Genomic DNA, 26,628 nt, shown 5'->3' on the forward strand with positions numbered 1-26,628 from the left:
CATAAGTTTCCCACGTGACGGACTTTTCGCCTTTCGTTTGGGCAAATTGCTTTTCCTCTCAAAAAACCAAAGAGAAAAACAAAAAAAATAAAAAAAAAAAAGGTTCGAGTCTTTAGCGCGTATATAATAGATTTAAAATATAAAACAGTGATATATAAATATATATAATAAACGAGCATGTAATATATAATAAAACACGCCAGTTTTTTTTGGATTAAACAGCGAAAGAGAACAATTATTGACTTTTCTGCGTATCATCGGTATCTGTAAGCTAGAAGCTACATAGATTGGTGTAACAGGTATTTGGCTAATAGGTTTAGGTCGACGGTCAACGTTTCAATTGCGCGCTATCTTTCGTTTAGGTGAATATTTTAAAGATACCGCCGTTAGATATCCAACATAAATTTACACGGAATAATACTCGAAAAATGACAGTTTACAGTGCTTCTACTACAGCTCCTGTGAATATTGCTACTTTGAAATACTGGGGTAAAAGGGATAAGGTATTGAATTTGCCAACGAACTCTTCTATATCGGTGACATTATCTCAAGAAGATCTCCGTACTTTGACGACTGCTACCACGTCTCCAGAGTTCGAGAAGGACCAGCTATGGTTGAATGGTAAGGAGGAATCGTTGGGGAGCGAGAGAACGCAGCATTGTTTGCAAGATTTGCGTCAATTGAGACGCGAACTGGAAGAAAAGGACGCATCTTTGCCTAAGTTCTCAGAATGGAAGTTGCACATTGCGAGTGAGAACAACTTCCCAACAGCAGCGGGGCTAGCCTCTTCTGCAGCTGGTTTTGCTGCTCTTATCAAGGCCATTGCCAAGCTATACGAGCTACCACAATCCGACTCTGAGTTGTCCAAGATTGCCAGAAAGGGTTCCGGGTCTGCTTGCAGATCGTTGTTTGGTGGTTATGTGGCGTGGGAAATGGGTGAATTGGAGGACGGTAGCGACAGTAAAGCTGTGGAAATTGGGTCTCTTGATCACTGGCCGGAAATGAAGGCGGCTATTTTGGTCGTAAGTGCTGACAAGAAGGATACCCCATCCACCAGCGGTATGCAGTTGACTGTGAAAACTTCAGACTTGTTCCAAGAACGTATCAACAGAGTTGTGCCAGAAAGATTCATCCAGATGAAGAAGTCTATTGTGGAGAAGGATTTCCCAACTTTCGCTGAACTAACCATGAAGGATTCCAACTCGTTCCACGCGACATGCTTGGACTCTTTCCCCCCAATTTTCTACTTGAACGATACCTCCAAGAAGATTATCAAGCTATGCCATGCCATCAATGAGTTCTACAACGAAACTGTGGTCGCTTACACCTTTGATGCTGGTCCAAATGCAGTTCTATACTACTTGGAACAGAATGAGGAGAAATTGTTTGCTTTCTTGCATCCTCTATTCCAGAGTGTGGAAGGGTGGGAATCCAAGTACACTAAGGACCAACTATCGCAATTCGATGCTAAGTTTGAGACTTTGAAGAACAACGTTAACTTCTACTTGGATTACGAACTACACACTGGTGTGACTAAGGTTATCCTAACCAGAGTTGGTCCTGGCCCACAAGATACTGACTTAAGTTTGATCGATACCCAAACTGGTTTGCCAAACAAATAACTGATACAAATAAAACACAAATAATAATATTAATAATAATAATGTACTTGATATCTTCGCATTTTAAATACAATATAGTATATACTGCTAATAAAATCTAAAGCTTCGTCAATTTTCCTTTTTCTTCCTGTTAATTACATATATAGATATATATATGACCTTACAATAGAGAAAATGTTTAAAGTTAAAGTTTTATTAGCATACTAAACATGGTATAAAAGTAATTCTAAGATATATAAGGGGAGTAAGGAAACAATCATAGTGTTACAGAGACTGTGAAATCAAAGAAAAAAAATAGGAATAAAAAAGAATCAAAAAATAAATGCATTCAAGCCATACTCTTACTCAAATAATAATCACACGCATTGTCCAGGATATACATATATTCTTTTAGATTCGTTTACCAAAAACGCTTTTAGCTTGTTTATTTTCGTGCTTCCAACAATACAAACCCCTAGTATATTATAATATGATATATCACAGTAAAGTATATCATCGACATTAAACTTATTCTAGACAGCTTTAGTCATCAGTATTTATGAAGAGAATGAAAATCAGAGTATCTTAGCACCAATTTATTCTTTAATCTCCTTTATCTGTGTTGAGTTTTGTTGAGGGTTCTTCTTGGAGTATTTCCAAATTCTAGCCTTACAGTCACCGCTACCAGTAGCAAACACACCATATTCTGGACCGAGTGGGTGACCGTTAGCAACAGTGACAGAGATAACAGAGTTTCTATGTCCTTGCAACATCAGTAGTGGGTTACCGGATTTTGTATCCCAGAACAAAACACCCCGGTCTTTTGAACCAGAAAGTATATACTCGTCATTTTGTGTAGTAGCCACAGACAAAACGAAATCCTTATGTCCAGTGTATGTGACTTCACATTCTGCATGACTCTTTTGGCCACTTAGACCATTTAGGTTCCATAGTTTGACTGATCTGTCCAAAGAACCAGAGACAACTCCTTTACCATCTCTTGTAAACACGACGGAGTATACCGAGTCTCTATGACCTGTACCGAGTTCGTTTTCAGAATCTAATCTCTCTACGAGGAACCCAGTGTCTGAATCCCAAACTCTAACTGTACGGTCCAAAGAACCAGCGGCAATGAACTTACCTTCTCCTGGCGAGACAGCAACAGTGGTAACACCATCTTCAATTGATAGTGTCAAGGAACAAGTCCCGGTAGTCAAATCCCATATTCTAACAGTGCGGTCGCCAGAACCAGACACTAACTTATTTCCTGATGGGAAGTAGTCTAACGAATAAATATCTTGCTCGTGACCCTTCAACGTCATAACGATCTTCTTGCTTTCCAAATCCCAGATTCTGATTAACTTATCTTCTGCACCAGTAGCCAAGAACTTACCGTCAGGAGAGAAACAAACGGAACGAATGTATAAGTCTGAGGAAGCAGTAGCAGCTGCAGAGTTTTGGTTATTTGAAGCATCCTCCTCCGAACCTGCTCCATTGCCGTTGGCACCTGCCGCTTCCCCTGAGCCAGATTGGGCTGGCTGTTGAGGTTGAGAAGCGGAATCATCAGAAAGTCTAGCAACCAATTCACCAGTGGAGACCTTGTAGACTTGAGTGGTCTTGTTACAACCAGTAGCCAAATATTCACCGTCTGAACTGAATCTCACGCAACAAACAACAGACGAGTGATCCAAAGACATGTGTAGTTCCACATCCAAGTCTGTAGGTAGCGCTGGGTTGTAAAGCACATAGTAGTCATTGTTCTGTTTCTTCAAATGAGGTGGGACCAGTTGGGAGTCCAAGTCTAACAAGAATGGAGGAATTGGCTTAGCATGGACAGCTCTTTGGTTAGCTGGAACCAAGTAGTGGTCTTGTCCAGTCTGGCCACCGGCAGCTGCTTGAGCAACTTGTTCAGAAGGAGCAGAAGTAGGTGGGGCAGTGGATGCAGTGGCAGGGGCAGTAGATGCCGTGCTAGCCGGCTGTTGTTGTTGTGGTTGTTGTTGTTGTTGTTGCTGCGTATTGGTACCGTTTGGTGTCACTGTTGCGCCTTGTGGCTCTACAGCACCCACTGGGGCCTGAACTGGGGCCTGAGCCTGAGCCTGAGCTGGATGTTGAGGTTGAGGTTGGACAGCAGATTGAGCAGGAACTGGCACAGATGGTAATGTCTGTTGCTGTTGCTGCGCAACTGGTGCCAAATTGGCTGCAGCCTGTTCTCCTGCATTCGAAGTCGCCTGCTGCGTGTGTTGTGGGTTCAATGGAGCCATCTGCGAAGACATACCACCGCCAACATTTTGAGAAACCATAGGTTGAGGAATATTAGGTGGGGCTTGATTCTGGTTGCCCTGTGCGCCGTTTCTGCCTAGTTGAGGCACTTGCGGAGTAACACCACCCACACCACCACCGTGGGCTAGAGAAGCCAATTGACGATCCTTTTGTTCCAGTTCTAGCTTCAACCTGTTGATCTCCTCCTCATAAGCATCCTTCATCTTCCTGTGCGTCAACTCTAACTCGTATACAGAGTTACGAACCTGTTGCATTTCAGCCAACTGCTGGTTGATTTTGAAATCATAGTCCTTCTGGTTTTGCAAACGATACGAGTTCGCTTCCTGCGACACATTCGCAAACTCTTGTCTGATCGCCTCCAGCAAGTCGTTGATCTTATTCTGTGCTGCGGCAACACTACTCATTATTGTCTGTATTAAATCTTATGTTTTTTGCTTGTTTACCTTGTTGTTGTTTACCTGCTTTTCTTTGCCTCGACTCTACAACTCTTAAACGTCCAAAATTCTAGATGTTCCTTCACAATGCGATACTATCTCACAAAGAAATCACGATGTGCAAATGTTTCGATGCACCAGCCTCTTCAATTGACGCCTACTTTTCCTTTCAACCTTCAAAACCTTGTGCTACCTAAAAGTTGCATGTAGTTTATCATAATAAATTATTTTCCAATTTTGTTTTTTTTTATTTTTTTACGTTTTCCACCGACATTTTTTTTTTTAAAAAAAAAGGGCACACTTACAGTGTGGTGTAAGGAATGTGATGTGCATGCTCCCGAAAGCTAATTTCGGGGGGCCCAAAACAGTTTTTCTGGCCCAGTGTTTGGCTGTTTGGCGAACTTTTCCCTTCTCGGGCTGTGCTATTAGACAAAAGTGTATGTATTATATGGTATTATTATTATTAGTTGGTAGTCTAAGCGTAGTAGGAAATAGAAAAGGTTTGCAGTGTTAGGACCGTCATTGGGAGGCGTTTACTAAGGCAATTGGCGGGAGAAAGTGATGGATGCGTTAGCGGAGTATAAGGAAAGTGTACAGGATCGACTTGATAAGGCTGATTTAGCGGTACAAGGTGTTTTGAACGAAAATGTAAAGCTGCAAAGACAGCTGGAATTAAAGCAACAGGAGATTGAATCTCTGAAGGAGCAGCTGGCGTCGGAGCGGAACCGGGCAGAGACAGCGGAGTCTGAAAAGGGGGATGCGGAGGAACAAAACGAGATCTTGAAGGACTTGTTCGAGCAGCTATGTGGAGTACGGATCCATAAGACGTACGAGGACGATCTAGGCCTATGGTTTGACACGAGCCAGGGGAACAAGCACGGTATCATGGACTACAAGCTTGGGTTTGTAAAGGGGAAGGACGAGGAGACGGAAATAGTGTACGTGCCCTTGCTGAAGCAGAGGTCTGTGCAAGAATTGAAACAGTTGCAGGAGCAATTGCCGGAATATATGTTTGAGACTCTCAGTTTCCCGTTAAAGTCGCTGAACCAGTTTTACAACAAGCTTTCGAAGGGGTTGTCGAAGGACGTGTAATACTGACGAAAATTATTAAATTTTTCTTCTCTAATGATGATATACTTAGGTATGTATTAGGCTTGTGTAACTATTGCAATTCGATTTCCTTTTCGGTTTTCACGATCAGCTTCTTGAGCAAGGCCTTCTTCTCGTCCTTGTTCTTGATGGTCTTTAGGATTTTGTACAGGGATTCGCCTTTGACAAGTGGAGTCTTGGACTTTGACTTCGAAGTCTTGGGCTTGGATTCCGGCTTAGCTTCTTCTGTCTTCTTCTTCTCTTGAGGACTTACCTCTTCTGCCTTCTTTTCTTTAGGACTACGCTCTGGCTTGGCAGCCTTATTCTGGTTATTCTTCTTCCCCTTGTATAGGGATTTCTGGTACTTCTCGTCCTCAGAAATACACTGCGTGTGCTTTTTGTATGACACACCGTCATCAAAGGTCTTATTACAGTCGATGCATGTGTAGTATGCGTCTGGACAACGGTAGTAATGCTTTTCGGTGTTCTTCTTTGGAACGGTGTCGTTGCACACTTCACAGTTGAATGTCACCATACTGAATCAATCAATCGAGCGCTGCTGTTTTCAGTACTGTCTCAGAAAACAAACATACACAAGTATCTACCGACTCATGCGCTCATCTCAAGAGTGTGTATCTATGTACCTCATCGCATCTCAAATTCTTTTCACTTTTCCAGGAAAAAAGAAAAGCGCTGTGACATATTTCTCTAATGCTATAGGAAAGTAAAGGATTACTACTTGTACTACTACTAGTACTCTCATGACTACTTTCCCGTTCTTACTACGGATTGAGCCCAGGACTCTCTCTACGACGCACCGCCCTGTATACAAGTACCTAGTATCTAGCCTTCCCTCTTTGTTGTTCCTCTCAACCTTACCCATGGTCACGTGCACACAGATCCTCCCAGTCCCCTAGGTAGTCGCTGCTTAAAGCCTATATATGAGCCAGCCAGCCAGCCAGCCAGCCAGCCATTCAGTAATCCATTCATTCATTCATAACCAGCCAGTAGCCGGGTAACAGCAATATACAGAGAGTAAGTCTCCTATTATTCGTTTTCTCGGTGAAAGTAACACACCGTTTTTCATTCAATATATGAAAAACGAAATCTCGATATATACATTGAATCAAACAAAACCTTTAACCAACAAAGAAAAAAGGTTCTCTAAGTTTAGTACTTGTTTATAGGACTAATTGTGCCAAATAAGTGTTGTACAAACCCTGTTTGAAGCGTGCGTGTTCAATATATTCGGGCTTTTTCCAGATTTAGTATACTAATAGAAAGGTTAGTACTAAACACTGTTTTTGTTTTGATATTGTAGGTTATTTTAAGGTACACTCACTCGTTTTCAATTTCGCTAGATCGCACATATTTCCCAAATGGCATTTGAACCAATTGATACCACGACTTACTCTCGTGAAATTGAGGCAGAATATCTGAAGGTGGTTACCGGTGATGAAGACACGACTTGGTTAATCATCTCTCCAAATGCTAAGAAGCAATATGAACCTGAGTTAGTTGGTACTTCATTCACGGAATTCTTGCACAGTTTCGATGATACGAAGGTGCAATACGGTTTAGCCCGTGTTTCTCCACCTGGATCCGATGTTCAAAAGCTAATTTTGATTGGTTGGTGTCCGGACTCAGCCCCCTTGAAGACGAGAGCGTCTTTTGCACAAAACTTTGGTGTGATTTCCAACCAGGTTTTGAAGACATACCATGTGCAAGTTACTGCTAGAGATGAGGATGATCTAGATGAATCAGAATTGTTGATGAAAATCAGTAACTCTGCTGGTGCGCGTTACTCTATCCAACAGCAATCTTCTTCTGGTGCTAAGAAGCCATCTTCTGCTTCGAGTTTCAGTAAGCCAACTGCTAAGAAACCAGTCAGCAGTTTCGAGAGAAAACCAGTTGAAAAGGCATCATCTCCATCGCCAGCTCCAGCTCCAGCTCCAGCACCTGCTCGCAGAACTGTATCGCCAAAACCATCTGCTGGCTCTACCAACGAAGATGGCTGGGATGAACCAGAATTGGAGGAACGTGACTTCCACCAAAAGCCATTGAAGCCAAACTCTTCTTCTTGGAAGCCAATTGGTAAAGTTGACTTGCAGAAAGTTATTGCCGAAGAAAAAGGTAAGGAAGATCCTCGTCTAGTCGTCTCTGCTGCCACATACGACAAGAAAATCGATCCTCAATCCGAAATTGCTAAGCTTAAGGAAGAGTCAAAATTGAAGAGAGATGCTGCCTACGACAAAGTTCTTGGGGTAAAGGCTCCTTCTCCTGCTGCCACTGCCGTCAGTGACAACTCTGACAGAGTCATTAAGGGCTTCAAGAACGAGAAGTCTCCATCTCAATTGTGGGCCGAGAAGAAGAGACAAAAGAGCTCTTTGCCTGCAAAGACCGAAGCTCCTAAGTCAACTTCCAGTGAAAGATTCGAAGATTCTGAAGAAGAAGAAAAGCAAGAACCAGAAGAAGAAGAAGAGCAAGAGGACGTTGAAAACATCAGATCGAAATTCGAATCCATGAAAACCGAAGAGGTTCCAATCATAAAGCCAAGACAAACACCAGCTAGATCTATTCCAGAACCACCAAAGGAAGAAGAACCTACTTGGGCCAAGAAGGAACAAAAATTCGGTCAACCACTCCCAGGTTTGCACGACCAAAAGAAGGCAGACTCTGATGGTTGGAGTGATGACGAAGAGGAAGAAGAAGATGAAGGTGAATCAAGAATTCCAGTCTTGCCATCCAGAAGAAACGAAGAGGAACCAGCTCCAGCCTTACCAGTGAGAAGAAACGAACCTGAATCAGAGGAAGAAGATGAAGAGCCAGCTCCTGTTTTACCAAGCAGAAGAAATGAACCTGAACCAGAAGAGGAAGAGGAAGAGGAAGAACCAACGCCATCTTTGCCGATCAGAAGAAACCTTCCTCCTCCACCTCAACAACAACAACAACAAGAGGAAGAAGAGGATAACTTTGATGAACCAGAGGAGCCAAAGGCCCGCAGCCCTGTTCCTCCACCAGCTCCAAGAAGAACACAACCAGCAAAGCCAGCAGCTCCATCTGCTATTGCCGAATACGATTACGAAGCTGCAGAAGACAATGAATTGACTTTCCAAGAAAACGATAAGATCATAAATATCCAATTTGTCGACGACGATTGGTGGTTAGGTGAGCTAGAATCTTCTGGTGAAAAGGGTCTTTTCCCAAGTAACTATGTCAGCTTGGAACAATAGTAGAACAAAAACCTATCCTTAACTATGATTACTATCAATTGTTTTTGTATATCTTATATTTACGTATAACGACGCCTTAGAAAGCAAGATCAATCAATCAACGAATAAATAAATAAATATATAAATAAATTATTTACCCTTGATTACTTCAAATGTCATATCGACGACGCTAACTTCTTCTTCAGCATCTTCATCATAATCGTACCATTCATTCTCTCCGTCTTCAAATTGGAAGTCCATTTGCTTCTTTGATGTTAATTCAGCAACAAATGTAGTGTCAGCAGGCTCAAATTTAGTTGCCTCACATCCTCTACAGTCAAGCTCAAGCAAAACTGCCTTTTCTACAGGAACAGAGCGTAGACCCTTTTTCTTTCTATCCTTTTTAGCCTGCTCAATGGCTTCAGCATTTGATTCCTCATCCAGATTGTATAAATCTTCTGCCGTTCTTGTCAAATTAATCGAGCAATCGTTACCACAGAACTTGCACCTCATTACAAAAGACGCATTCCCTCTCCCGCCATTCATGTCATGAGACTCAAATCGATTGATTCTCACTGGCGCATCATGTTCTTCTCTGCAACTGGTGCACACTAACCTGAACGTGTATTCTGCAGGTGATTCTTCAGTATCCTTTGGAAACAATCTCTTGATATTTTCAGAAAGTGTAGCAACTCCAGTCAAGTATAGCATATTGTCAATATGTTATTCACTCAATATTCTCCTGGTACAGTATAATTCTAAACCTCTTACACCTCTAGGCTTCAAATTTCCTACCTTTTGTCCTCCTATATATGCGTAAGTTTCTTTAAACAGAGATGGGCTAGCTTTTAACATATTGAAAGAAATAACACCAATATTTGATATATATATATATATATGTATGTACCAGACATAAACACAGATTACAGACAACGAAAACAGGGGTGAAACAAAAGGCACACACAATTGACGAGACATTTTCGAGGCTGTAGAAGGTATAGTCAATGGTAGTTTTCTGGAATAAACTAAGAGCTTAGATTTTCAAAGTAAAGCATCAGTGGTGCAGGCAATAATAAATAATAAAACTACTACACTATCGCCAAACATGGATCGAGACACGTACAGGATTTCGGTGTTGATATTTGGGATGTACGTTGCAGCGATAACGTTGACGATGTACAATAAGTGGATGTTCGATCCCAATAGGACTCTACATATAGCATACCCGTTGTTTGTCACGTCAACCCATCAGGCACAACTATGGGTAATATCATACATATATCTCAGATGGAAGGGCCACCTAACACCGCAGAACCTAAACCATGGAGATTGGAAATACTATCTTAAATATATCATACCTACAGCAATTGCTACTGCGGGAGACATCGGGTTGGGAAATATATCATTCAAGTATGTTCCGTTTACAGTATACACGATTGTGAAATCGTCCACCATTGCATTCGTCTTGTTCTTTGGATGTTTATTCAAGGTCGAGGTTCCATCATGGAGGCTCTTTGCGATAGTGTTGACGATGTTCATCGGTGTGGTACTAATGGGGCTTAAACCTGTGAATGGCCATGGCGGAGGAGACACATCATCAACTTCCGGATCCGGCAGCGAAACCTTGGGTGTGATTCTCGTTGTCATCAGTTCCGCATTGGGTGGCTTCAGATGGGTGTACGTGCAAGTGATACTCAACCACAAGAAAAACACCTTCTTGGCACCACCAAGCGACAATGAAATGGTCGACATCAGCAAGCGCACCACGAAGAAGAACCCTGTAATCACCCTTCACCAACTAGCACTTCCGATGAGCATAATGCTCTTCACTACCTCCTTACTTATCGAAAGGCCATTCCCAGGTATATTCAAATCAGAATTGATGCAATGGGAAAACCACTCTACACCAATAACCCTTCTACGCGGGGCCGGACTTCTCATACTACCCAGCTTCCTAGTCTTTATGCTAACGATATGCGAGTTTGGCATCCTACAAATCGCCCCAGTGCTCACCCTCAGCATCACAGGCATCATCAAGGAGTTGTTCACCGTGTTTCTAGGAATGCTCGTGTTCAAGGAAACGCTAGGCCTCTACAACTGGATGGGCATGGCCGTCGTGCTCGTTGACGTGTGCTACTACAATTACTACAGGTTCAAACAAAGAATTCAGTCAGACGCGCTACCGGGAGACTACAATCCAGTAGCAGCAGACGAACTACCGGAAACCAAGCCACTGCCAGGCAATTCGGAGCTCGAACAACCATCCATCGATAACGGCAGCGGTGACTCCGCCACAGCATGGGAAATGGACTTCGAACTAGAGTCGATGCACTCGAAATTATCAGACAACGAACCGACCACCATCACCGAACAAACCCAGACCCACGTCAGGAACGATTGAGTGCTACAACGGGCTGGGCCGCAAAAACAATTCTATAGACGTGTACATTATATCCCTATACATATGTATGTGATTTAATCATCTAATTAGTTAGGACACATGTATATGTATGTACTCGACCTTCACAGACACAATAAAAATTCACGTGACACATAATTCCTTCCTTCCCTCCAAAACATCCATATCCTATATCTATACTGTACTATACTATATATATCTATATATATCCTCCTACAAAACACAGTACAAGATCAGTAGATACTGGATACGGAACACGATTACCCGCACATCACGCCGCACGGAAATCTTTGCTCCAGTTTGGATCGTCATTCATTACAATTTTTTTTTTTTTTTTTTTTTTTTCCAAATTTTTTTTTCTCTCCTAATCACGGTAGGAGAAACTCTGGAACATGGTAAACGGAAAGGAAAAACAGAATGAAATTTGGATAAGGAAAAACGATATGAAATGTTTGTTGATAATATCGTTATACTACATACCATTTCTTTGGCAAAGAGAAAGTAGGGCTAATAGTCAATAGCGGTTGATTTTGGACTAGTATAGTTAGAAGGATTAGCAGTTCATCCGATATATTAAGCGAATAACAGTTTTAATCGAACATTAGGACGGTTATTAGTGTAATTATTTGTTAGTTTGTGAATTAAACTGTGTTAGTAAGTGGAGAGAGATCTATCTGATTTTAAACACAGAAAGAGATAGGCAAGAAGATTTAGTTGATAGGTTAGTGAGTGAACGGAATAGTATACATGCCATCAGTGCAACTTCTTGATACGAGAAGGTCAGCTATCAAGCGATTCTCTCAACAGGTGACACGCTGGTTGTGTGCTTTAGCAGGTCAGTTAGTTGGAGGGACATTTGGTTCTTCGGATGCAGCTTGTGAAGGCGAGAGTGGTAGTAGTGTGAAGAGTGGAAATGAGAGGAAGTGTGAGGATGTGGGGGATGAGCAGAAGAGTAGTTTGAAGTCTAAGGGGTCTGATTTAGAAACCGGGAAAACTGAAGTTGAGAAACGGGGATTGAAAGAGAATCCTGTTTCTCTCTTCCCATCGTCGCACAATGTTGATAAGAGCTTGGAGTTTAATGCTTCTGTGGTGCCTTGCTCGCTAAATGTGAATGGGTTGCAGAGTCCAATGTCTGTTGCCAGGACACCCGAGGGTCAAATGGAGTGGAAAATGAACATCAACGGGGAATCGAAGATGCACCAGCATTCGCTCAGTGGTTCCTGCTCTCCTAAGTCAGACAAGGACAAGACTAGTACACAGGACATTACGCCCAAGACTGATGCTTCTGCAGAGAGCGTGGAGGCCATGAAGTCGACGAATAGCTCGCAAGCAGGGAGTCCATTAATAGGAGGAGGCAGCAAGAATGATAACGAGAGTGAGATGAAATACGTGTGCCATTACTGCGATGCTGAGTTCAAAATGAGAGGGTACTTGACCCGTCACATCAAGAAGCACGCGGTGGAAAAAGCGTACCACTGTCCATTCTGGGACGAGTCGTTGTCGCCCGAGAAACGTTGCCATACCACTGGTGGATTTTCCAGAAGAGACTCCTATAAGACGCATTTGAGATCCAGACATTTTATATACCCGGGCGAGTTAAAGAGCGTGGACCGTGTGAAGTCGCATGGACACTGTGCCCAATGTAAGAGACATTTCAACTCGACGAATGAATGGATCGAAGACCATATCGAGAGCCGTGAATGTGAGGCTATTCTGCCAACTTTTAAAGGAAATCTAAAGAAAAGCAAGAAGTGCGGAAAGCTAAAAATGATCATGACCTCGGATGGTCAGTCTCGTTTCATTACAAGTCAAATCACAAGCCATGATATCTCGAAGGCTTCGAATTCGAACTCGAACTCAACTTCCGCTTCGACTTCGACTTCGACTTCACCAAACAATTTCGAGTACAACACTGCGGTTCCATCTGCAACAACTCTGGACGACAAATCAAAGCCACCGCTAGATAGCACAGTGTCTTTGACATCAATACCTTTGCAATATAACACTACCATCGATGTGAAGTCGCAGTCACAGCCGCAACTAATATCGACAGGTACGAATTCTAGAGCAAACATGCGCAATGTTGTGCTTCCTCTGGATGAGTTCTCTAGCCTAAATCACTCGCCAGTAGAGGATGCTGCATTGGACTCTGTAAGATCGATATCCTCGCAGTCCTCGCATGAACACACTATACCCAACAAAGACATGAATTTCATACATGCTGGGAACGATTCCGAAGATAATCAAGATTGGATGGTTCTACCGCTTGACGTTGAACAAGCTGGTTTGTGCTCCAACGACGAGATTAAGACGATAACAGATAATGACGTACCCAAGATTAACGTGACATTACAAAGGCAAATGAATGAATACACATTGGGAGAAAGACACTTCAGAGAAACACAGCAATTCATGAATTTCTTCAATTACACTTACAATTACCAGTAAGTGTGAATTTTGTTTCTCCAATTCTAATGTTGCTTATTTCTTCAAATCTTTTATGACTTTTGGCTTTCACCTTTCAGGTTTGTCACATTTTTGCGCATTTCTGTCTCATCATTTTTCAATTCTCTCAACTCGGCTACATCATTCAATTCAGTTCTTCATCTAGTCTGGACCTGTAACTTTTTTTTTTTCTCTTTGTCTTATTTATTAAATTGGAAAGGTTTAAAAAAAAAAAAAAAAATCGGTCAATTGTATTCAATCCATCATTGATGTTGTGTATGGTCGTTCAGCTCTATTTCAGAGCTTATTTTTCATGTAACTTTTACATAGGTATTCCTTTATTTTTCATACGTACTATAACGTTCAGGGTATAAACATATATTTCCATATTTGCTAGCAATTATGTATGTTAAAAAATGAAAGAGAAACAGCAAAGACGTGCGGTGATATTTGGGTTTTATTTTGGTATGGAACCAGTCCAGTCTCAGCTACCATAATAGCAGATTCAGGTTCCCTAACTACGCTTTTACCTTCTTATATCTATATTCACCGTTATTTTTGCATATATATTGGTAGTTGAACTTTTTTGAATTCGATTCCCTTTTAGGAAAAGTAAATGGTTTTCGTCTTTACTATAAAAAAATATATAGATTTAAAGATCTGAATTCGATACGAGATATGCAATGCTGTATGTATAAACAAACTTGAAAAGAGGTAGAGAAGTGAAGTAACAGTCTTGAGAGTAGCCAAAACTCGAATATTCAAGGACAGCAGATACCGGAAAACAATTATCTTGTGATGTCTGCGCCATCAAGTCCTTTCCAACACCAACAACAACAGTCTTCGCAACTCCCATCGAGCTCTGGTGGGTATGGCAGTTCGCAATTCGATGAACAATCTTTGGGGAATAGAACGCCTCAGTTCCCATCATCATCCCGTGGTGGCATAGCATCAACCCAACAATTTGGGACTGATAGTGCTGATAACGGTTTGCAATCAGATGCACATATGGAAGGTGTAGATGAGGATTCTCAAGAGGTAACTCCATTGGTTGGGATCAGACAGAAGAACTTGAATGCTATCAAGAAGGTGGACGATAAGACAGGTGAAACCGTGAGAGAAGCATTTGAGCAGTTTTTGGAGAATTACACTGCTCTCAATGACGAAACTGGTGAGATGGAAAAAGTTTACAGAGTCCAGATCGAGTACATGAGATGGTACGAGTTGAATACGATTTACATTGATTATAAGCATCTAGCGGATGTCGAAGAAGGAGCACTTGCCGTTGCGATTCTGCAGCAATACTATAGATTTTTACCATTTCTGCTTGCTGGGTTGAGAAACGTGGTGAAGAAGTATGCACCAGGGTTATTGTTGACATCAGATTCGGTGATGCCCTCTCAGCAACAGTCGTCACAGGATGCATCGCAACACCGTTCATCACAAAGAGGTGGCACCGGGTTAGACTCCTCGCTACCGGATTCACAGGCTGCCACTGCTGGGGGCACTGCTCCATCTACGATTGCGACGAACCCAGACCAAGTGGAGCGTGTTTTGCAAATCAGTTTCTTGAATTTGCCCACAGTTCACAGAATCAGAGACATTAGGGCGAACAAGATCGGGTCCCTGATGGCGATCTCGGGTACTGTTACCAGAACGTCTGAAATCAGACCAGAGCTTTACAAGGCCAGTTTCACTTGCGAATTGTGCCGTGCTGTTATAGATAACGTCGAGCAAGTGTTCAAGTACACGGAGCCCACGTCGTGTCCGAACCCAACGTGTGAGAACCAATCGTTCTGGTCCTTGAACGTGAGTAGGTCTAAGTTTTTGGACTGGCAGAAGGTGCGAATCCAAGAGAACTCGAACGAGATTCCATCCGGGTCGATGCCCAGAACGCTGGATATCATCTTGCGTGGTGACTGTGTGGAAAGAGCCAAACCCGGTGACAGGTGTAAGTTTATCGGGACGGAGATCGTGGTACCCGACGTGAGCCAGCTGGGGCTACCCGGTGTGAAGGCCAGCAGCACGCCTGACTCGCGAGGCATATCGCGTACCACAGAGGGGCTGAACTCTGGTGTGTCGGGGCTCAAGTCGCTTGGTGTGCGTGATCTAACGTACAAGATTTCATTTTTGGCGTGCCACGTCGAGAACGTCGGCACGAGTTTCAACGGGAGCCGTATTGCGGAGGAAGACGCGGACAAGACGTCGAAGTTCGACTACATCAACCTAAGAAACTACCAGAACTACGAAATGGCTGCGGAAACGGACCAAGAAATTTTCCTCACGAGGCTAGACTCCGAGGAGATCAACGAGTTGAAAGAGATGGTGAAAGACGAGAACATATACGACAAGTTAGTGAAATCGATTGCGCCTGCTGTGTTTGGCCACGAGACGATCAAGAAGGGTATATTGTTGCAGATGCTTGGAGGTGTGCACAAGACCACAGTCGAGGGCATCAAGCTCAGAGGTGACATCAATATTTGCATTGTCGGGGACCCCTCGACGTCGAAGTCGCAGTTCTTGAAGTACGTGTGCAATTTCTCGCCCAGGGCCGTGTACACGTCGGGTAAGGCCTCATCTGCGGCTGGTTTGACAGCTGCTGTTGTGAAGGACGAGGAAGGTGGTGATTTCACGATCGAGGCCGGTGCGCTCATGCTTGCAGACAACGGTGTGTGCTGTATCGACGAGTTTGACAAGATGGACATCACTGACCAGGTTGCGATCCACGAGGCGATGGAGCAACAGACGATTTCGATTGCCAAGGCGGGGATCCACGCGACGCTAAACGCGCGTACCTCGATTCTAGCCGCTGCGAACCCGATAAGCGGGCGTTACAACCGGAAACTGACGCTACGGTCGAACCTGAACATGACTGCTCCGATCATGTCGCGGTTCGACTTGTTCTTTGTGATTCTCGACGACTGTAACGAGAAGATCGACACCGAGTTGGCCTCGCACATCGTCGACCTGCATATGAAGCGGGACTCTGCCATCAACCCGCCATTCACTCCAGAACAGTTGAGCAGATACATCAACTATGCCAAGACGTTCAAGCCTGTCATGACAAAAGAAGCACGTGACTACCTCGTGAAGCGGTACATTGAATTGCGGAAGGACGACGCGCAGGGTTACAGCAAGTCGTCGTACCGGATCACGGTGAGACAGCTGGAGTCGTTGATCCGTCTGAGCGAGGCGATTGCACGTGCCAACTGTGTGGACGAGATCGTGCCCAGTTTTGTTGCTGAGGCGTACGACCTGTTGCGCCAGAGTATTATCCGGGTGGATGTGGATGACGTAGAGATTGAGGAGGACGATGATGATGATGAGGAGGAGGGTGGGCCGGCGGCAGCGGCTACTGCCGCCGCTGAGTCAGCCGCAGGTGCCGTCTCGGGTGCCGACGCGGAAGGTGAAATAACCGCCGAAGGCTCTCATTCACCCTCGCACTCGCACCCGCCTTCGGCGGCTAGCGCCGCCGATGCAGCCGCCTCTTCCGCGGAAGACAGGCCCCACGGAAAGCGCAAGGTCGCCATCTCGTACGAAAAGTACCTCGACATGATGAACCTCATCGTGCGCAAGGTGGTCGACCGGGAAAAGAACGACGAGCCCGAAATGACGAAAACAGAGATCGTCGACTGGTACTTGCAGCACAAGGAGTCGGACATAAACACCGAGGCCGAGTACTGGCAGGAGAGGAAACTCGCCTTCAAAGTCATCAAGCGTCTCGTCAAGGACCGTGTCCTGATGCAGATCCACGGTCAGAACAACGACGACAACCTGCTGGGCGGCGGCGGCGGCCCGGGTAACCTCGACACACTGGGTAACCCGGACCAAACCCAGCAGCCCCACACCGTATACGTGATCCATCCAAACTGCAGCGTGCTGGACGAGATCCTCCCAGACACCACCACCACCACCTCGCCACGCCCAGAGAACTCGTAGCGCGCGTGTCTACATACATACAATACAGTACAATACAATATTATATAAGCTCCCGCCCCCCGTATTTCCTCCTGTAATAGTAGTACCTTGCACCACGCATTCCCGTCCCTGCTTCTTCTCGAACTATTTCCGGAACACTCCCCATGGGGTAAATCCTGCTCCCGAACAAGCAACTGCGCGCTGCAAAGGGAAAAAAAAGGGAAAAAAAGGGGGCTTCCCACAGGCCCACACAGACTCCCACGCACAACCTGCTGCCGGAACCCGCGGAAACAGAAAAAAAAAAAAGGCTGCCTGCTTTTTTTTTCTCCGGACATTTCCCCCGTAGCCAGGCCAACCAGCGGACATTATCAGCATAGAATTGCGGGACTGCAAGCACCACTGCAAGAAACCACTGCCAGCACCTGTTCCAGGAGCACAGGTGGTATGGCATGGGATGAGAATGGAATGGCATTATAGACGAGGAAAATTGTAAAATTGGATATTTGGTTGGGTCTCTAGGTCTCTGGGCATTTGGGTATGGGGCTCCCTTTAAATAGGGCACGGTTTTGAGGAATTAGCAAAGGCGCTTGGAAACTGGCAATTGCCACTGGGAAATTGTATTTATATGCATTTATATATATATGTGTATATGTTGTATATATATGGGGATAGATAGATAGAACCAATCAATTGAGAGCCAATTGTAGTGGCAAGTGGATAGATACTACAGTTAGTTAGTTTTTAGTTGGTAGGTGGTATTAGTACAGCAGCAGCAATTGCGTAGTAGTTAGAAAAGATGAGCTCAGGAACAGCAAGGAGACCCAGTTTGAGCACCAGCACGTCGAATGACATGATTACGGAGGAGCCTCACGGGGTGCCTCGTCTTTCGCGCCGTTTGACGGGTTTTTTGCCTCAGGAAATCAAGAGCATCGATACGATGATTCCATTGCAGAGCAGGGAAATCTGGAAGAAGCACGCGGTTCAGAAGTTTGAGACGCCAGACGAGTTCCAGTCCAAGTTCATACAGCACGTGGAAACGACGTTGGCGCGTTCGTTGTACAACTGTGACGATTTGGCAGCGTACCAAGCGACTTCGCAAAGTGTGCGCGACAATTTGGTGATTGATTGGAACAAGAGTCAGCAGAGACAGACTGCGAGGGGTTCTAAGCGGGTGTACTATTTGTCGCTTGAATTTTTGATGGGCAGGGCCTTGGACAATGCGTTGATCAACTTGCAGGACGGTACGGAGGAGCCTGGGGCTCAGAAGCGTGACCAGATCAAGAGCGCGATTGACCAGCTTGGGTTCAACTTGGAGGACGTGTTGGAGCAAGAGCCGGACGCTGCCTTGGGTAACGGTGGTTTGGGCCGTCTTGCCGCATGTTTCATCGACTCGATGGCCACAGGCGACTACCCTGCGTGGGGTTACGGTTTGCGTTACAAGTACGGTATCTTTGCGCAAAAGATTATCGACGGGTACCAGGTCGAGACGCCAGACTACTGGTTGAACTTCACCAACCCTTGGGAGATCGAGAGAAGCGAAATCCAGGTCCCAATCAACTTTTACGGGTACGTCGACAGGTCCAATGGCAACAACGGCGACGGCTCCACGTTGTCGCCCAGCGAATGGATCGGTGGTGAGCGTGTCATTGCCGTGCCATACGATATGCCAATCCCCGGTTTCAAGACCGAAAACGTCAACAACTTGAGATTGTGGTCCGCTAGACCAACAACCGAATTCGACTTCGCCAAGTTCAACAGCGGTGACTACAAAAACTCCGTTGAGCAACAGCAACGTGCTGAATCCATCACCTCCGTGTTGTACCCTAACGACAACTTCCAGGAGGGTAAAGAGTTGAGATTGAAGCAGCAATACTTCTGGTGCGCTGCCTCGTTGCACGATATCGTGAGACGTTTCAAGAAGGGCAAGCACCCATGGGAGGAGTTCCCAGACTTGGTTGCGATCCAATTGAACGACACCCACCCTACTTTGGCCATCGTCGAGTTGCAAAGAATCCTTGTCGATTTGGAACACTTGGACTGGCACAAGGCCTGGGACATTGTTACCAAGACCTTCGCCTACACCAACCACACAGTGATGCAAGAGGCCTTGGAAAAATGGCCTATTGGCTTGTTTGGTCACTTGTTGCCCAGACACTTGGAAATTATTTACGATATCAACTGGTTCTTCTTGAAGGCCGTTGAGAAGAAGTTCCCAAGGGACGTCGATTTGTTGGGTAGAGTCTCCATCATCGAGGAGAGCTCTGGCGAAAGACAAATTAGAATGGCCTTTTTGGCCATCGTTGGTTCCCACAAGGTGAACGGTGTCGCTGAGTTGCACTCTGAGTTGATCAAGACTACCATCTTCCAAGACTTTGTTAAAGTGTACGGTTTAGGCAAATTCACCAATGTGACCAACGGTATCACCCCAAGAAGATGGTTGAAACAGGCCAACCCAGACTTGGCTGCTTTGATCAGCAAGACCATCAATGACCCTCAAGACGATTACTTGTTGAACATGTCTAAGCTGACAGAGTTGGCAAAATATGCCGAGGACACCAAGTTCCAAACCGAATGGAACACTGTGAAGCAGCACAACAAGCAAAAGCTTGCCGATTTGATCAAGAAGTTGTACGACGGCGAAGACATCATCGAAAGAGACCACATCAGAAACACCTTGTTCGACATCCAAGTGAAGCGTATTCACGAGTACAAGCGTCAACAGTTGAACATCTTTGGGTGCATCTACAGATACTTGCGGATCAAGGAGTTGTTGGCTGAAGGTGTCCCAATTGCCGAAGTGGAAAAGAAGTACCCAAGAAAGGTGTCCATCTTTGGTGGTAAGAGTGCTCCAGGTTACTACATGGCCAAGACGATTATCAAGTTGATCAACAGTGTCAGCGACGTGGTGAACCACGACAAGGAGATCGGGAACATCTTCAAGGTCGTGTTCATTCCAGACTACAACGTCTCCAAGGCAGAAATCATCATTCCTGCCAGTGACTTGAGTGAGCACATCTCTACCGCCGGTACCGAGGCCTCTGGTACATCCAACATGAAGTTTGTCATGAACGGTGGGTTGATCATTGGTACCGTGGACGGTGCCAACGTCGAGATCACCAGAGAAATTGGAGAGGACAACATCTTCTTGTTTGGTAACTTGGCCGAGAACGTTGACGAGTTGAGATACCAACACCAGTACCACGCCAAGCCATTGCCAAAGGAGTTGGAGGAAGTGTTGCAACTGATTGAGCGCGGCACTTTCGACGGTGACTTCAAGCCTTTGGTCGACTCTATCAGACACCACGGTGACTATTACTTAGTCAGTGACGATTTCCAATCCTACTTGCAAATGCAATCGATGGTCGATGACGTCTACCACAACAACAAGAAGGAGTGGCTAAAGAAGTCCATTTTGAGTGTTGCCAACGTTGGTTTCTTCTCAAGTGACCGTTGTATCCAGGAGTACGCTGACGAAATCTGGAACGTCGAACCACTAACTGCAAACTAGTGTGAGCAGCACTAAGATCTCGATTTGACTTTAATTTTCCTTTATTATTTTTTTTTTTTATGTCTACTTCACTACCTTAATTGCTTCTCCAGAACAAACACTAGAACATAAACTCTATAAATTTACTTTTTTTTGTAGCCAAACGACTTACTTACTTACTTACCTGTCCAACCACCATTGTCCGTTCCCAATATGCCCCGTAATCGCCCGATCAGTATCGGAACAATCTCCAACAGACCTAATGCCACACTACACACGGCTGGCTGCTCCATACCCCATATCTCCATTCGGTAACCCGCCAGTTCGGTAATTTCCCGTTTCCACCCCCCATACAAAACCTTATGTTGCTGGTCCCTGGAGCCAGTTTCTCCCTACCACCTTCGTCTTCCCCGCTCAAAAAAGTATATACCGTTACCGTTACCCGCACTTCTCCATACTTTACCAGTCTTTGCCTAGTCTCTGCCCAGCGATATCCTCCGAACCCAACCCCGCAGTCTCATCAAACCCCAGGCAAGACCCCAGGCCAAATCCCCAGGCCAAGCCCTACGCCAGACCTTGGCTTGTAGTAACCCTCCCCAACTTTTTCCACACTTCCACTTCCACTTCCTCTCTCTACCCGTTTCTAGGTGCCTGCTCGAGATTACTAACAATTTCCTTTATCTATCTCGAAGAGAAAAACAATGGAGAATGCGTAATAGAGCAAACAAAAGATACGGGAAGCTACTCGAACCGATTCTAATACTGGCACTACTGGTACTACTGGCACTACTGGTACTAAGACTATTACAGATACTACGCACCCTTCTGGAACCCCAAGAAACGAACTCCCCTCACACTTCGCTCCAGAAGTCCATCCGTTCGTTCATTCCCTTTCTCCATAGCCATTGGACTCTTATTATTGTCCACTGTTCTTGTAATTTTCTATGGTTTTTTTTTTTTTTTTTACTTTTTCATGTCATCATCACCTTTAGACCGGACACTGCATGGCTATCAATTATCAATTATTACAGTTCTTTCATGGAGGAAAGAACCCTGTAGAGCAAGAACATTGATTCGTTCGAACCAAATGGTCGAGTTTGGTCACACTTCGGAGGAGTTGTGCAGGTATTTACCTCCGGTAATAGCCTGGGCGTGTGTTTTGGTGTATCTTGAGTGTTTTTTGGTGTATATAAGCTGGCACTTGAAGTGCAATTGTTGGACTGATTTATTCTCATCTCATCTCTTGTCTTGAATATAATGATAATGATTCTATTCCTTATTTATTCTTTTGACCAGTAAGTAATCCAAGCAAAAATTAATATCTATAACTATACCATGGCAGAATCAATCGCTTCGCGCCAGGAAACGGTTATTTCCCTAGACAAAGATGAGGCCAAAGTGGTTTACTTGAAGCCGCAATCGCAAATCAATAAGCATGACATCAAACAGTACTTGCGCACCAGAATACCGACGTTGTTTCCTACAAGACAGTCGATTCGGGATGCCAGGAAACAGTATCCAATCAATCCTTTCCCAGCGTTGCGGTCTTTGAATTGGTTGCAGACGCAGTATTTCATTGTTGGGTTTCTAGCATGGACGTGGGACGCGTTGGACTTTTTCGCTGTGTCATTGAACATGACCAACTTGTCCAAGAGTTTGCACAGGCCGGTGAAGGACATTTCGAATGCGATAACGTTGGTTTTGTTGTTGAGAGTTGTCGGTGCGTTGATTTTCGGGTACTTGGGTGACCGGTACGGTAGAAAATACCCATTCTGTCTCACAATGGTGCTTATTGTGGTGATCCAGATCGGTACAGGGTTTGTCAAGACGTTCCCAGCGTTCTTAGGTTGCAGGGCAATCTTTGGTATTATCATGGGGTCTGTGTTTGGTGTTGCGTCTGCCACTTCGTTGGAAAACGCTCCGGTCAAGGCACGGTCGATTCTTTCCGGTATTTTCCAGCAAGGATATGCGTTTGGATACCTCTTGGGTGTCGTGTTCCAAAGGGCCATTGTTGACAATTCATCACACGGGTGGAGGTCTATCTTCTGGTTCAGTGCTGGTCCACCAGTTCTTTTCATCGCATGGAGATTGATGCTACCAGAGTCCCCTCAATACGTCGAGAGAGTGCGCTTGGAGAAGTTGGAGAATGACGGCCAGAACCAGTTCTGGAAGAATATGAAGCTCGCTTGCAGCCAGTACTGGTTGAGCATGATCTATTTGGTGTTGTTGATGGCAGGTTTCAACTTTTCGTCGCACGGTTCCCAGGACCTTTTCCCCACAATGTTGACAGCCCAGTACCATTTTTCAGAGGATGCATCCACAGTGACGAATTCTGTCGCCAATTTGGGCGCTATAGCTGGTGGTATCTCTATAGCACACTTTTCTTCATTCTTAGGACGTCGTTTATGCATATGTATATGCTGTATTGGAGGTGGTGCCATGTTGTACCCATGGGGGTTCGTGTCTTCGAAGTCCGGGTTGAATGCTGCGGTCTTCTTTTTGCAATTCTTCGTGCAAGGTGCATGGGGTATCGTTCCAGCACATTTGGCTGAGTTGGCTCCTGCAGAACTCAGAGCTCTAATCACAGGTGTTGCTTACCAGCTTGGTAACATGATTTCCAGTGCTTCTTCTACTATTGAATCCACCATCGGGGAAAGGTTCCCAATAAAGGGACATGAAGGAACAGGAACGTACAACTACGGGAAAGTGATGTGCATTTTTATGGGATGTGTGTTTGCATACCTCATGATCGTGACCATGCTAGGACCTGAAAACAAAGGTGGTGAGTCGAGATTGTCCACCCTCTTAATCGATGACGACATTGAATCTCAGAATAATGTATCGTTTGAAAATGCACCAGGGCTAACCGAAGCTCAAGACATGAGCTTTAAACCTGAGGTCCAATACAAAGAACGGATATAATAGCTACTATAATTACACACAACAAGGCTCTCTCTTTGACTTTTAAATATATATATATCTACATCATCTCTTTACACCTTCTTATACCTTTTTTTATAATTATTGAATTTTCATGCTATTAGAATGATGACGATGACAGTGATGATGATGATGGTATCAACATGCATATGGATGTATTTATTATTTAGTATAGCTTATTTTCATACATGAGTGGGGTGTATTTATTTACCTAGAGATTTGGAACTCTTCGTACAAACTGTCACCGAATCTATGCAACCCTTCAGCCATCTTTTCCAATGGGACGGCAGCGTAGGTACCTCTGAAGAAAATAACAGAGGATTCTGCTGGCTTGACGAAACCTTCTGGTTGCTTACCGTTGGTCAAAGATTCGACCTTGAACCAGTTACCTGGAACAACAAGGACACCAGATGCGATAGCCTTGTCAAAGATGGCTTTCTCCACAAGCTTAGGGTCTGATTTGTATGTAGTGGTGAATTCTGGGTGTTTTGATGCATCGATGTCAACGGTGAAGAACATACCAGCGATTGGTGGGTTGACAGTGATGAAGTCGACATTTGGTAGGTACTTGTGCAAGGCGTCAATACAGTAGTCACGCTTCTTGGTGTATTCGTGTCTCAAACCGATCAACCAGTCGATGTAACCCTCTTGGCCCCAACGATTCAAGGTACCAGCTATAATCGATTGGGTGAAACCACCTGGAGCCTGGATGGTCATTTCTTGTAGACGTAGGTATTGTAGCAAGATATCCTTGGAACCGATGATCCAACCGAATCTAGTACCTGGTGCCAAGACCTTGGACAAAGAGTCCATTCTTATCACACGCCCTTCAACGTCAATGGAAACGAATGATTTCTCCAAGCTGTCAATGAATTCTTTGTGATTAGAGTAGGACTTCTCAACTCTCTTGGAAGGATCCTTCTCGTACTTTTCCATTTGCAAGAAGTAGTATGGTTCATCTTCAACAATGATGAAGTCGTGCTTCTGTGCGATACGGTAAATTTCCTTCTTTCTGTCAAAGGACAAAGAGGATCCGGTTGGGTTTTGACCAGTTGGCACGGTGTAGAGCAACTTTGGCTTTGGCACACCTGCAGCCCAGTTGTCCAACACTTCTTCCAACTTCGATGGAATGATACCGTGTTCGTCCAATGGAACAGGACACAAGGTCACACCTTGAGCCTCGGCTGCACTAATGGAGGAAGAGAATGCGAACTCTTCAGCCAAGATCGAATCACCTCTGTTACAGAAGATTCTCAAAGTAGATTCCCAGGCACCAGTGTTACCAACGGTAGCGCAAATGTCCCAGTCCTCGTATTGCATGTCGTGGATCATCTCATGGTGGTCCTTGAAGAACTTCATCACCTCAGGTTGACCCTTAGAGTGACCGTATTGCAAGGATCTGGCCAATGGAATGTCGATACCGGCTTGCGACTCTTTCAAGTCCTTGGTGATCGAAACATGGCAGGTGTCTGAGCTCTCACCGGAAGGCTTTGCGCCAATTCCGTTCTTGAATGGAGGCAATGGTGATTCAACACTCAAGTTGTCCCATGGGAAGTAGTCTGACATTGGCAAACCACCACCCAAAAAGATCAAGTTTGGATCGCTGAAGTAGTGAATAATCGTCTTCAATTGGGATGGAGTACGACCTTTGGTCTCATCACTGTAAAGGTAGGAAAAATCCTTAGCCACGCCTTGAGTCATCGTCTAAATTTGAAGTTCTGTTACCGGGTATTTTCTTTAATAGCTCAAGCTCAAACAAATTACTGTCACTTTAGCCAGTTAGGAATATGTATATTTGAATGATGCTTGCTTGCTTGATGAAAGCTACTATAATATAATATAGACTAGAACCAAAGAAGAAAAAAAAAAGTCGTTTCTAATCAAAACGCTCGAGCCTATAACTTATATATTTATCCAAATACCGATTAGGTCTGAAGGCGCGATGGGTATCATTCGTACAAGTAGGTGTAAAATGATATCCATGAATATGAGTAATGACAGATAGAGCTTGAAAAAACTGAGAGACTGGCTGTAGTAGCTGCTCCAAGGCTTTAGAAACTGAAAAATTGTGACGAAAGGTCATCTCCATGATTTTCGAAGCGCAGAAACCGGTGCAGCTCGGCCCGTGACCGCACTCTAATATGTATTTGTTCTGTTTCGGAATAGCATTGGAATTTCAGAACGCGCACGCTGCTACCTCGGAACCTCGGGCACGCCGGCACCTGTAACCTCTTCACCTCGGCAAACGCTGGAACAAGAAGAAGAAGAAAAGGAAGAAAAAGAGGAAAAGGAAGAAAAAGAAGAAACTCTTCGGGTATTCGCGGCAAACAACGGAGAACAAGAAACGTACCCAAACGTACCCAAAAAAAAAAAAAAAGAGAGAACACACTGACTGACTGACTGACTGGACACGTCGCTAGGACAAGGCAGGGTAACTACTGTATTCACGTGACCCGTTATTTTGTCGCGACAAAAAAATGTAAAAATAGAAGAGGCTGAAGCCCGAAGCGTACTTACTTAATTCCGGCGTTGCCAGCCAGGAGGATTTTTGAAATTTCGTGATTGCCCGCCTCGCCATTATAATGTAGACGCACTATATATCTATGTAGTATTAGTATATAACATAAAACGATGAAATATGGAAATTGGGAATATGGGAAATATTTATGACATTTGGTATGGAAATAGAGGTACAAGGTCAGGTTTCGAAGCTAGCAGAGTGTTCAGGTGCCTGGTTGAATAAGGAAATAGCTGTATAGTTGTTGGGATACGGTATTTTTTTTTTTTTTTTTTTTTGATTTCT

General features: G+C 44.5%; 12 protein-coding genes across 12 annotated transcripts; 8 read left to right on the top strand and 4 right to left on the bottom strand.

The window, feature by feature from the left end:
• Positions 1 to 428: 428 nt before the first annotated feature.
• MVD1 (diphosphomevalonate decarboxylase MVD1) lies at positions 429 to 1,622 on the top strand (the record flags this gene model as incomplete). Its single annotated transcript, XM_022817853.1, has 1 exon — positions 429 to 1,622. One exon carries the CDS (start codon positions 429 to 431, stop codon positions 1,620 to 1,622), a length of 1,194 nt encoding a protein of 397 aa, XP_022674578.1.
• Positions 1,623 to 2,197: 575 nt separating this feature from the next.
• TUP1 (chromatin-silencing transcriptional regulator TUP1) lies at positions 2,198 to 4,285 on the bottom strand (the record flags this gene model as incomplete). The annotated part of the gene is made up of 1 exon (XM_022817854.1): positions 2,198 to 4,285. One exon carries the CDS (start codon positions 4,283 to 4,285, stop codon positions 2,198 to 2,200), a length of 2,088 nt encoding a protein of 695 aa, XP_022674579.1.
• Positions 4,286 to 4,876: 591 nt separating this feature from the next.
• CSM1 (Csm1p) lies at positions 4,877 to 5,407 on the top strand (the record flags this gene model as incomplete). Its single annotated transcript, XM_022817855.1, has 1 exon — positions 4,877 to 5,407. One exon carries the CDS (start codon positions 4,877 to 4,879, stop codon positions 5,405 to 5,407), a length of 531 nt encoding a protein of 176 aa, XP_022674580.1.
• Positions 5,408 to 5,477: 70 nt separating this feature from the next.
• On the bottom strand, positions 5,478 to 5,939 carry KLMA_20249 (uncharacterized protein; the record flags this gene model as incomplete). The annotated part of the gene is made up of 1 exon (XM_022817856.1): positions 5,478 to 5,939. The coding sequence occupies one exon, from the start codon at positions 5,937 to 5,939 to the stop codon at positions 5,478 to 5,480; it is 462 nt and encodes a 153-aa protein (XP_022674581.1).
• Positions 5,940 to 6,783: 844 nt separating this feature from the next.
• On the top strand, positions 6,784 to 8,637 carry ABP1 (Abp1p; the record flags this gene model as incomplete). The annotated part of the gene is made up of 1 exon (XM_022817857.1): positions 6,784 to 8,637. The coding sequence occupies one exon, from the start codon at positions 6,784 to 6,786 to the stop codon at positions 8,635 to 8,637; it is 1,854 nt and encodes a 617-aa protein (XP_022674582.1).
• A 129-nt stretch (positions 8,638 to 8,766) lies between these two features.
• Positions 8,767 to 9,327, bottom strand: KLMA_20251 (uncharacterized protein; the record flags this gene model as incomplete). Its single annotated transcript, XM_022817858.1, has 1 exon — positions 8,767 to 9,327. The coding sequence occupies one exon, from the start codon at positions 9,325 to 9,327 to the stop codon at positions 8,767 to 8,769; it is 561 nt and encodes a 186-aa protein (XP_022674583.1).
• Positions 9,328 to 9,721: 394 nt separating this feature from the next.
• Positions 9,722 to 11,017, top strand: YMD8 (Ymd8p; the record flags this gene model as incomplete). The annotated part of the gene is made up of 1 exon (XM_022817859.1): positions 9,722 to 11,017. One exon carries the CDS (start codon positions 9,722 to 9,724, stop codon positions 11,015 to 11,017), a length of 1,296 nt encoding a protein of 431 aa, XP_022674584.1.
• A 765-nt stretch (positions 11,018 to 11,782) lies between these two features.
• On the top strand, positions 11,783 to 13,483 carry STP2 (C2H2-type zinc finger protein; the record flags this gene model as incomplete). Its single annotated transcript, XM_022817860.1, has 1 exon — positions 11,783 to 13,483. The coding sequence occupies one exon, from the start codon at positions 11,783 to 11,785 to the stop codon at positions 13,481 to 13,483; it is 1,701 nt and encodes a 566-aa protein (XP_022674585.1).
• Positions 13,484 to 14,163: 680 nt separating this feature from the next.
• On the top strand, positions 14,164 to 17,419 carry MCM6 (MCM DNA helicase complex subunit MCM6; the record flags this gene model as incomplete). Its single annotated transcript, XM_022817861.1, has 2 exons — positions 14,164 to 14,168; positions 14,227 to 17,419. 2 exons carry the CDS (start codon positions 14,164 to 14,166, stop codon positions 17,417 to 17,419), a joined length of 3,198 nt encoding a protein of 1,065 aa, XP_022674586.1.
• Positions 17,420 to 18,194: 775 nt separating this feature from the next.
• GPH1 (glycogen phosphorylase) lies at positions 18,195 to 20,906 on the top strand (the record flags this gene model as incomplete). The annotated part of the gene is made up of 1 exon (XM_022817862.1): positions 18,195 to 20,906. The coding sequence occupies one exon, from the start codon at positions 18,195 to 18,197 to the stop codon at positions 20,904 to 20,906; it is 2,712 nt and encodes a 903-aa protein (XP_022674587.1).
• Positions 20,907 to 22,220: 1,314 nt separating this feature from the next.
• JEN1 (putative sialic acid transporter) lies at positions 22,221 to 23,807 on the top strand (the record flags this gene model as incomplete). Its single annotated transcript, XM_022817864.1, has 1 exon — positions 22,221 to 23,807. One exon carries the CDS (start codon positions 22,221 to 22,223, stop codon positions 23,805 to 23,807), a length of 1,587 nt encoding a protein of 528 aa, XP_022674588.1.
• A 225-nt stretch (positions 23,808 to 24,032) lies between these two features.
• ARO8 (bifunctional 2-aminoadipate transaminase/aromatic-amino-acid:2-oxoglutarate transaminase) lies at positions 24,033 to 25,526 on the bottom strand (the record flags this gene model as incomplete). Its single annotated transcript, XM_022817865.1, has 1 exon — positions 24,033 to 25,526. The coding sequence occupies one exon, from the start codon at positions 25,524 to 25,526 to the stop codon at positions 24,033 to 24,035; it is 1,494 nt and encodes a 497-aa protein (XP_022674589.1).
• Between the last annotated feature and the right edge of the window lie 1,102 nt (positions 25,527 to 26,628).

The sequence above is a fragment of the Kluyveromyces marxianus genome, chromosome 2 (genome assembly GCF_001417885.1).
Source record: "Kluyveromyces marxianus DMKU3-1042 DNA, complete genome, chromosome 2".
Lineage (NCBI taxonomy): Eukaryota > Fungi > Ascomycota > Saccharomycetes > Saccharomycetales > Saccharomycetaceae > Kluyveromyces > Kluyveromyces marxianus.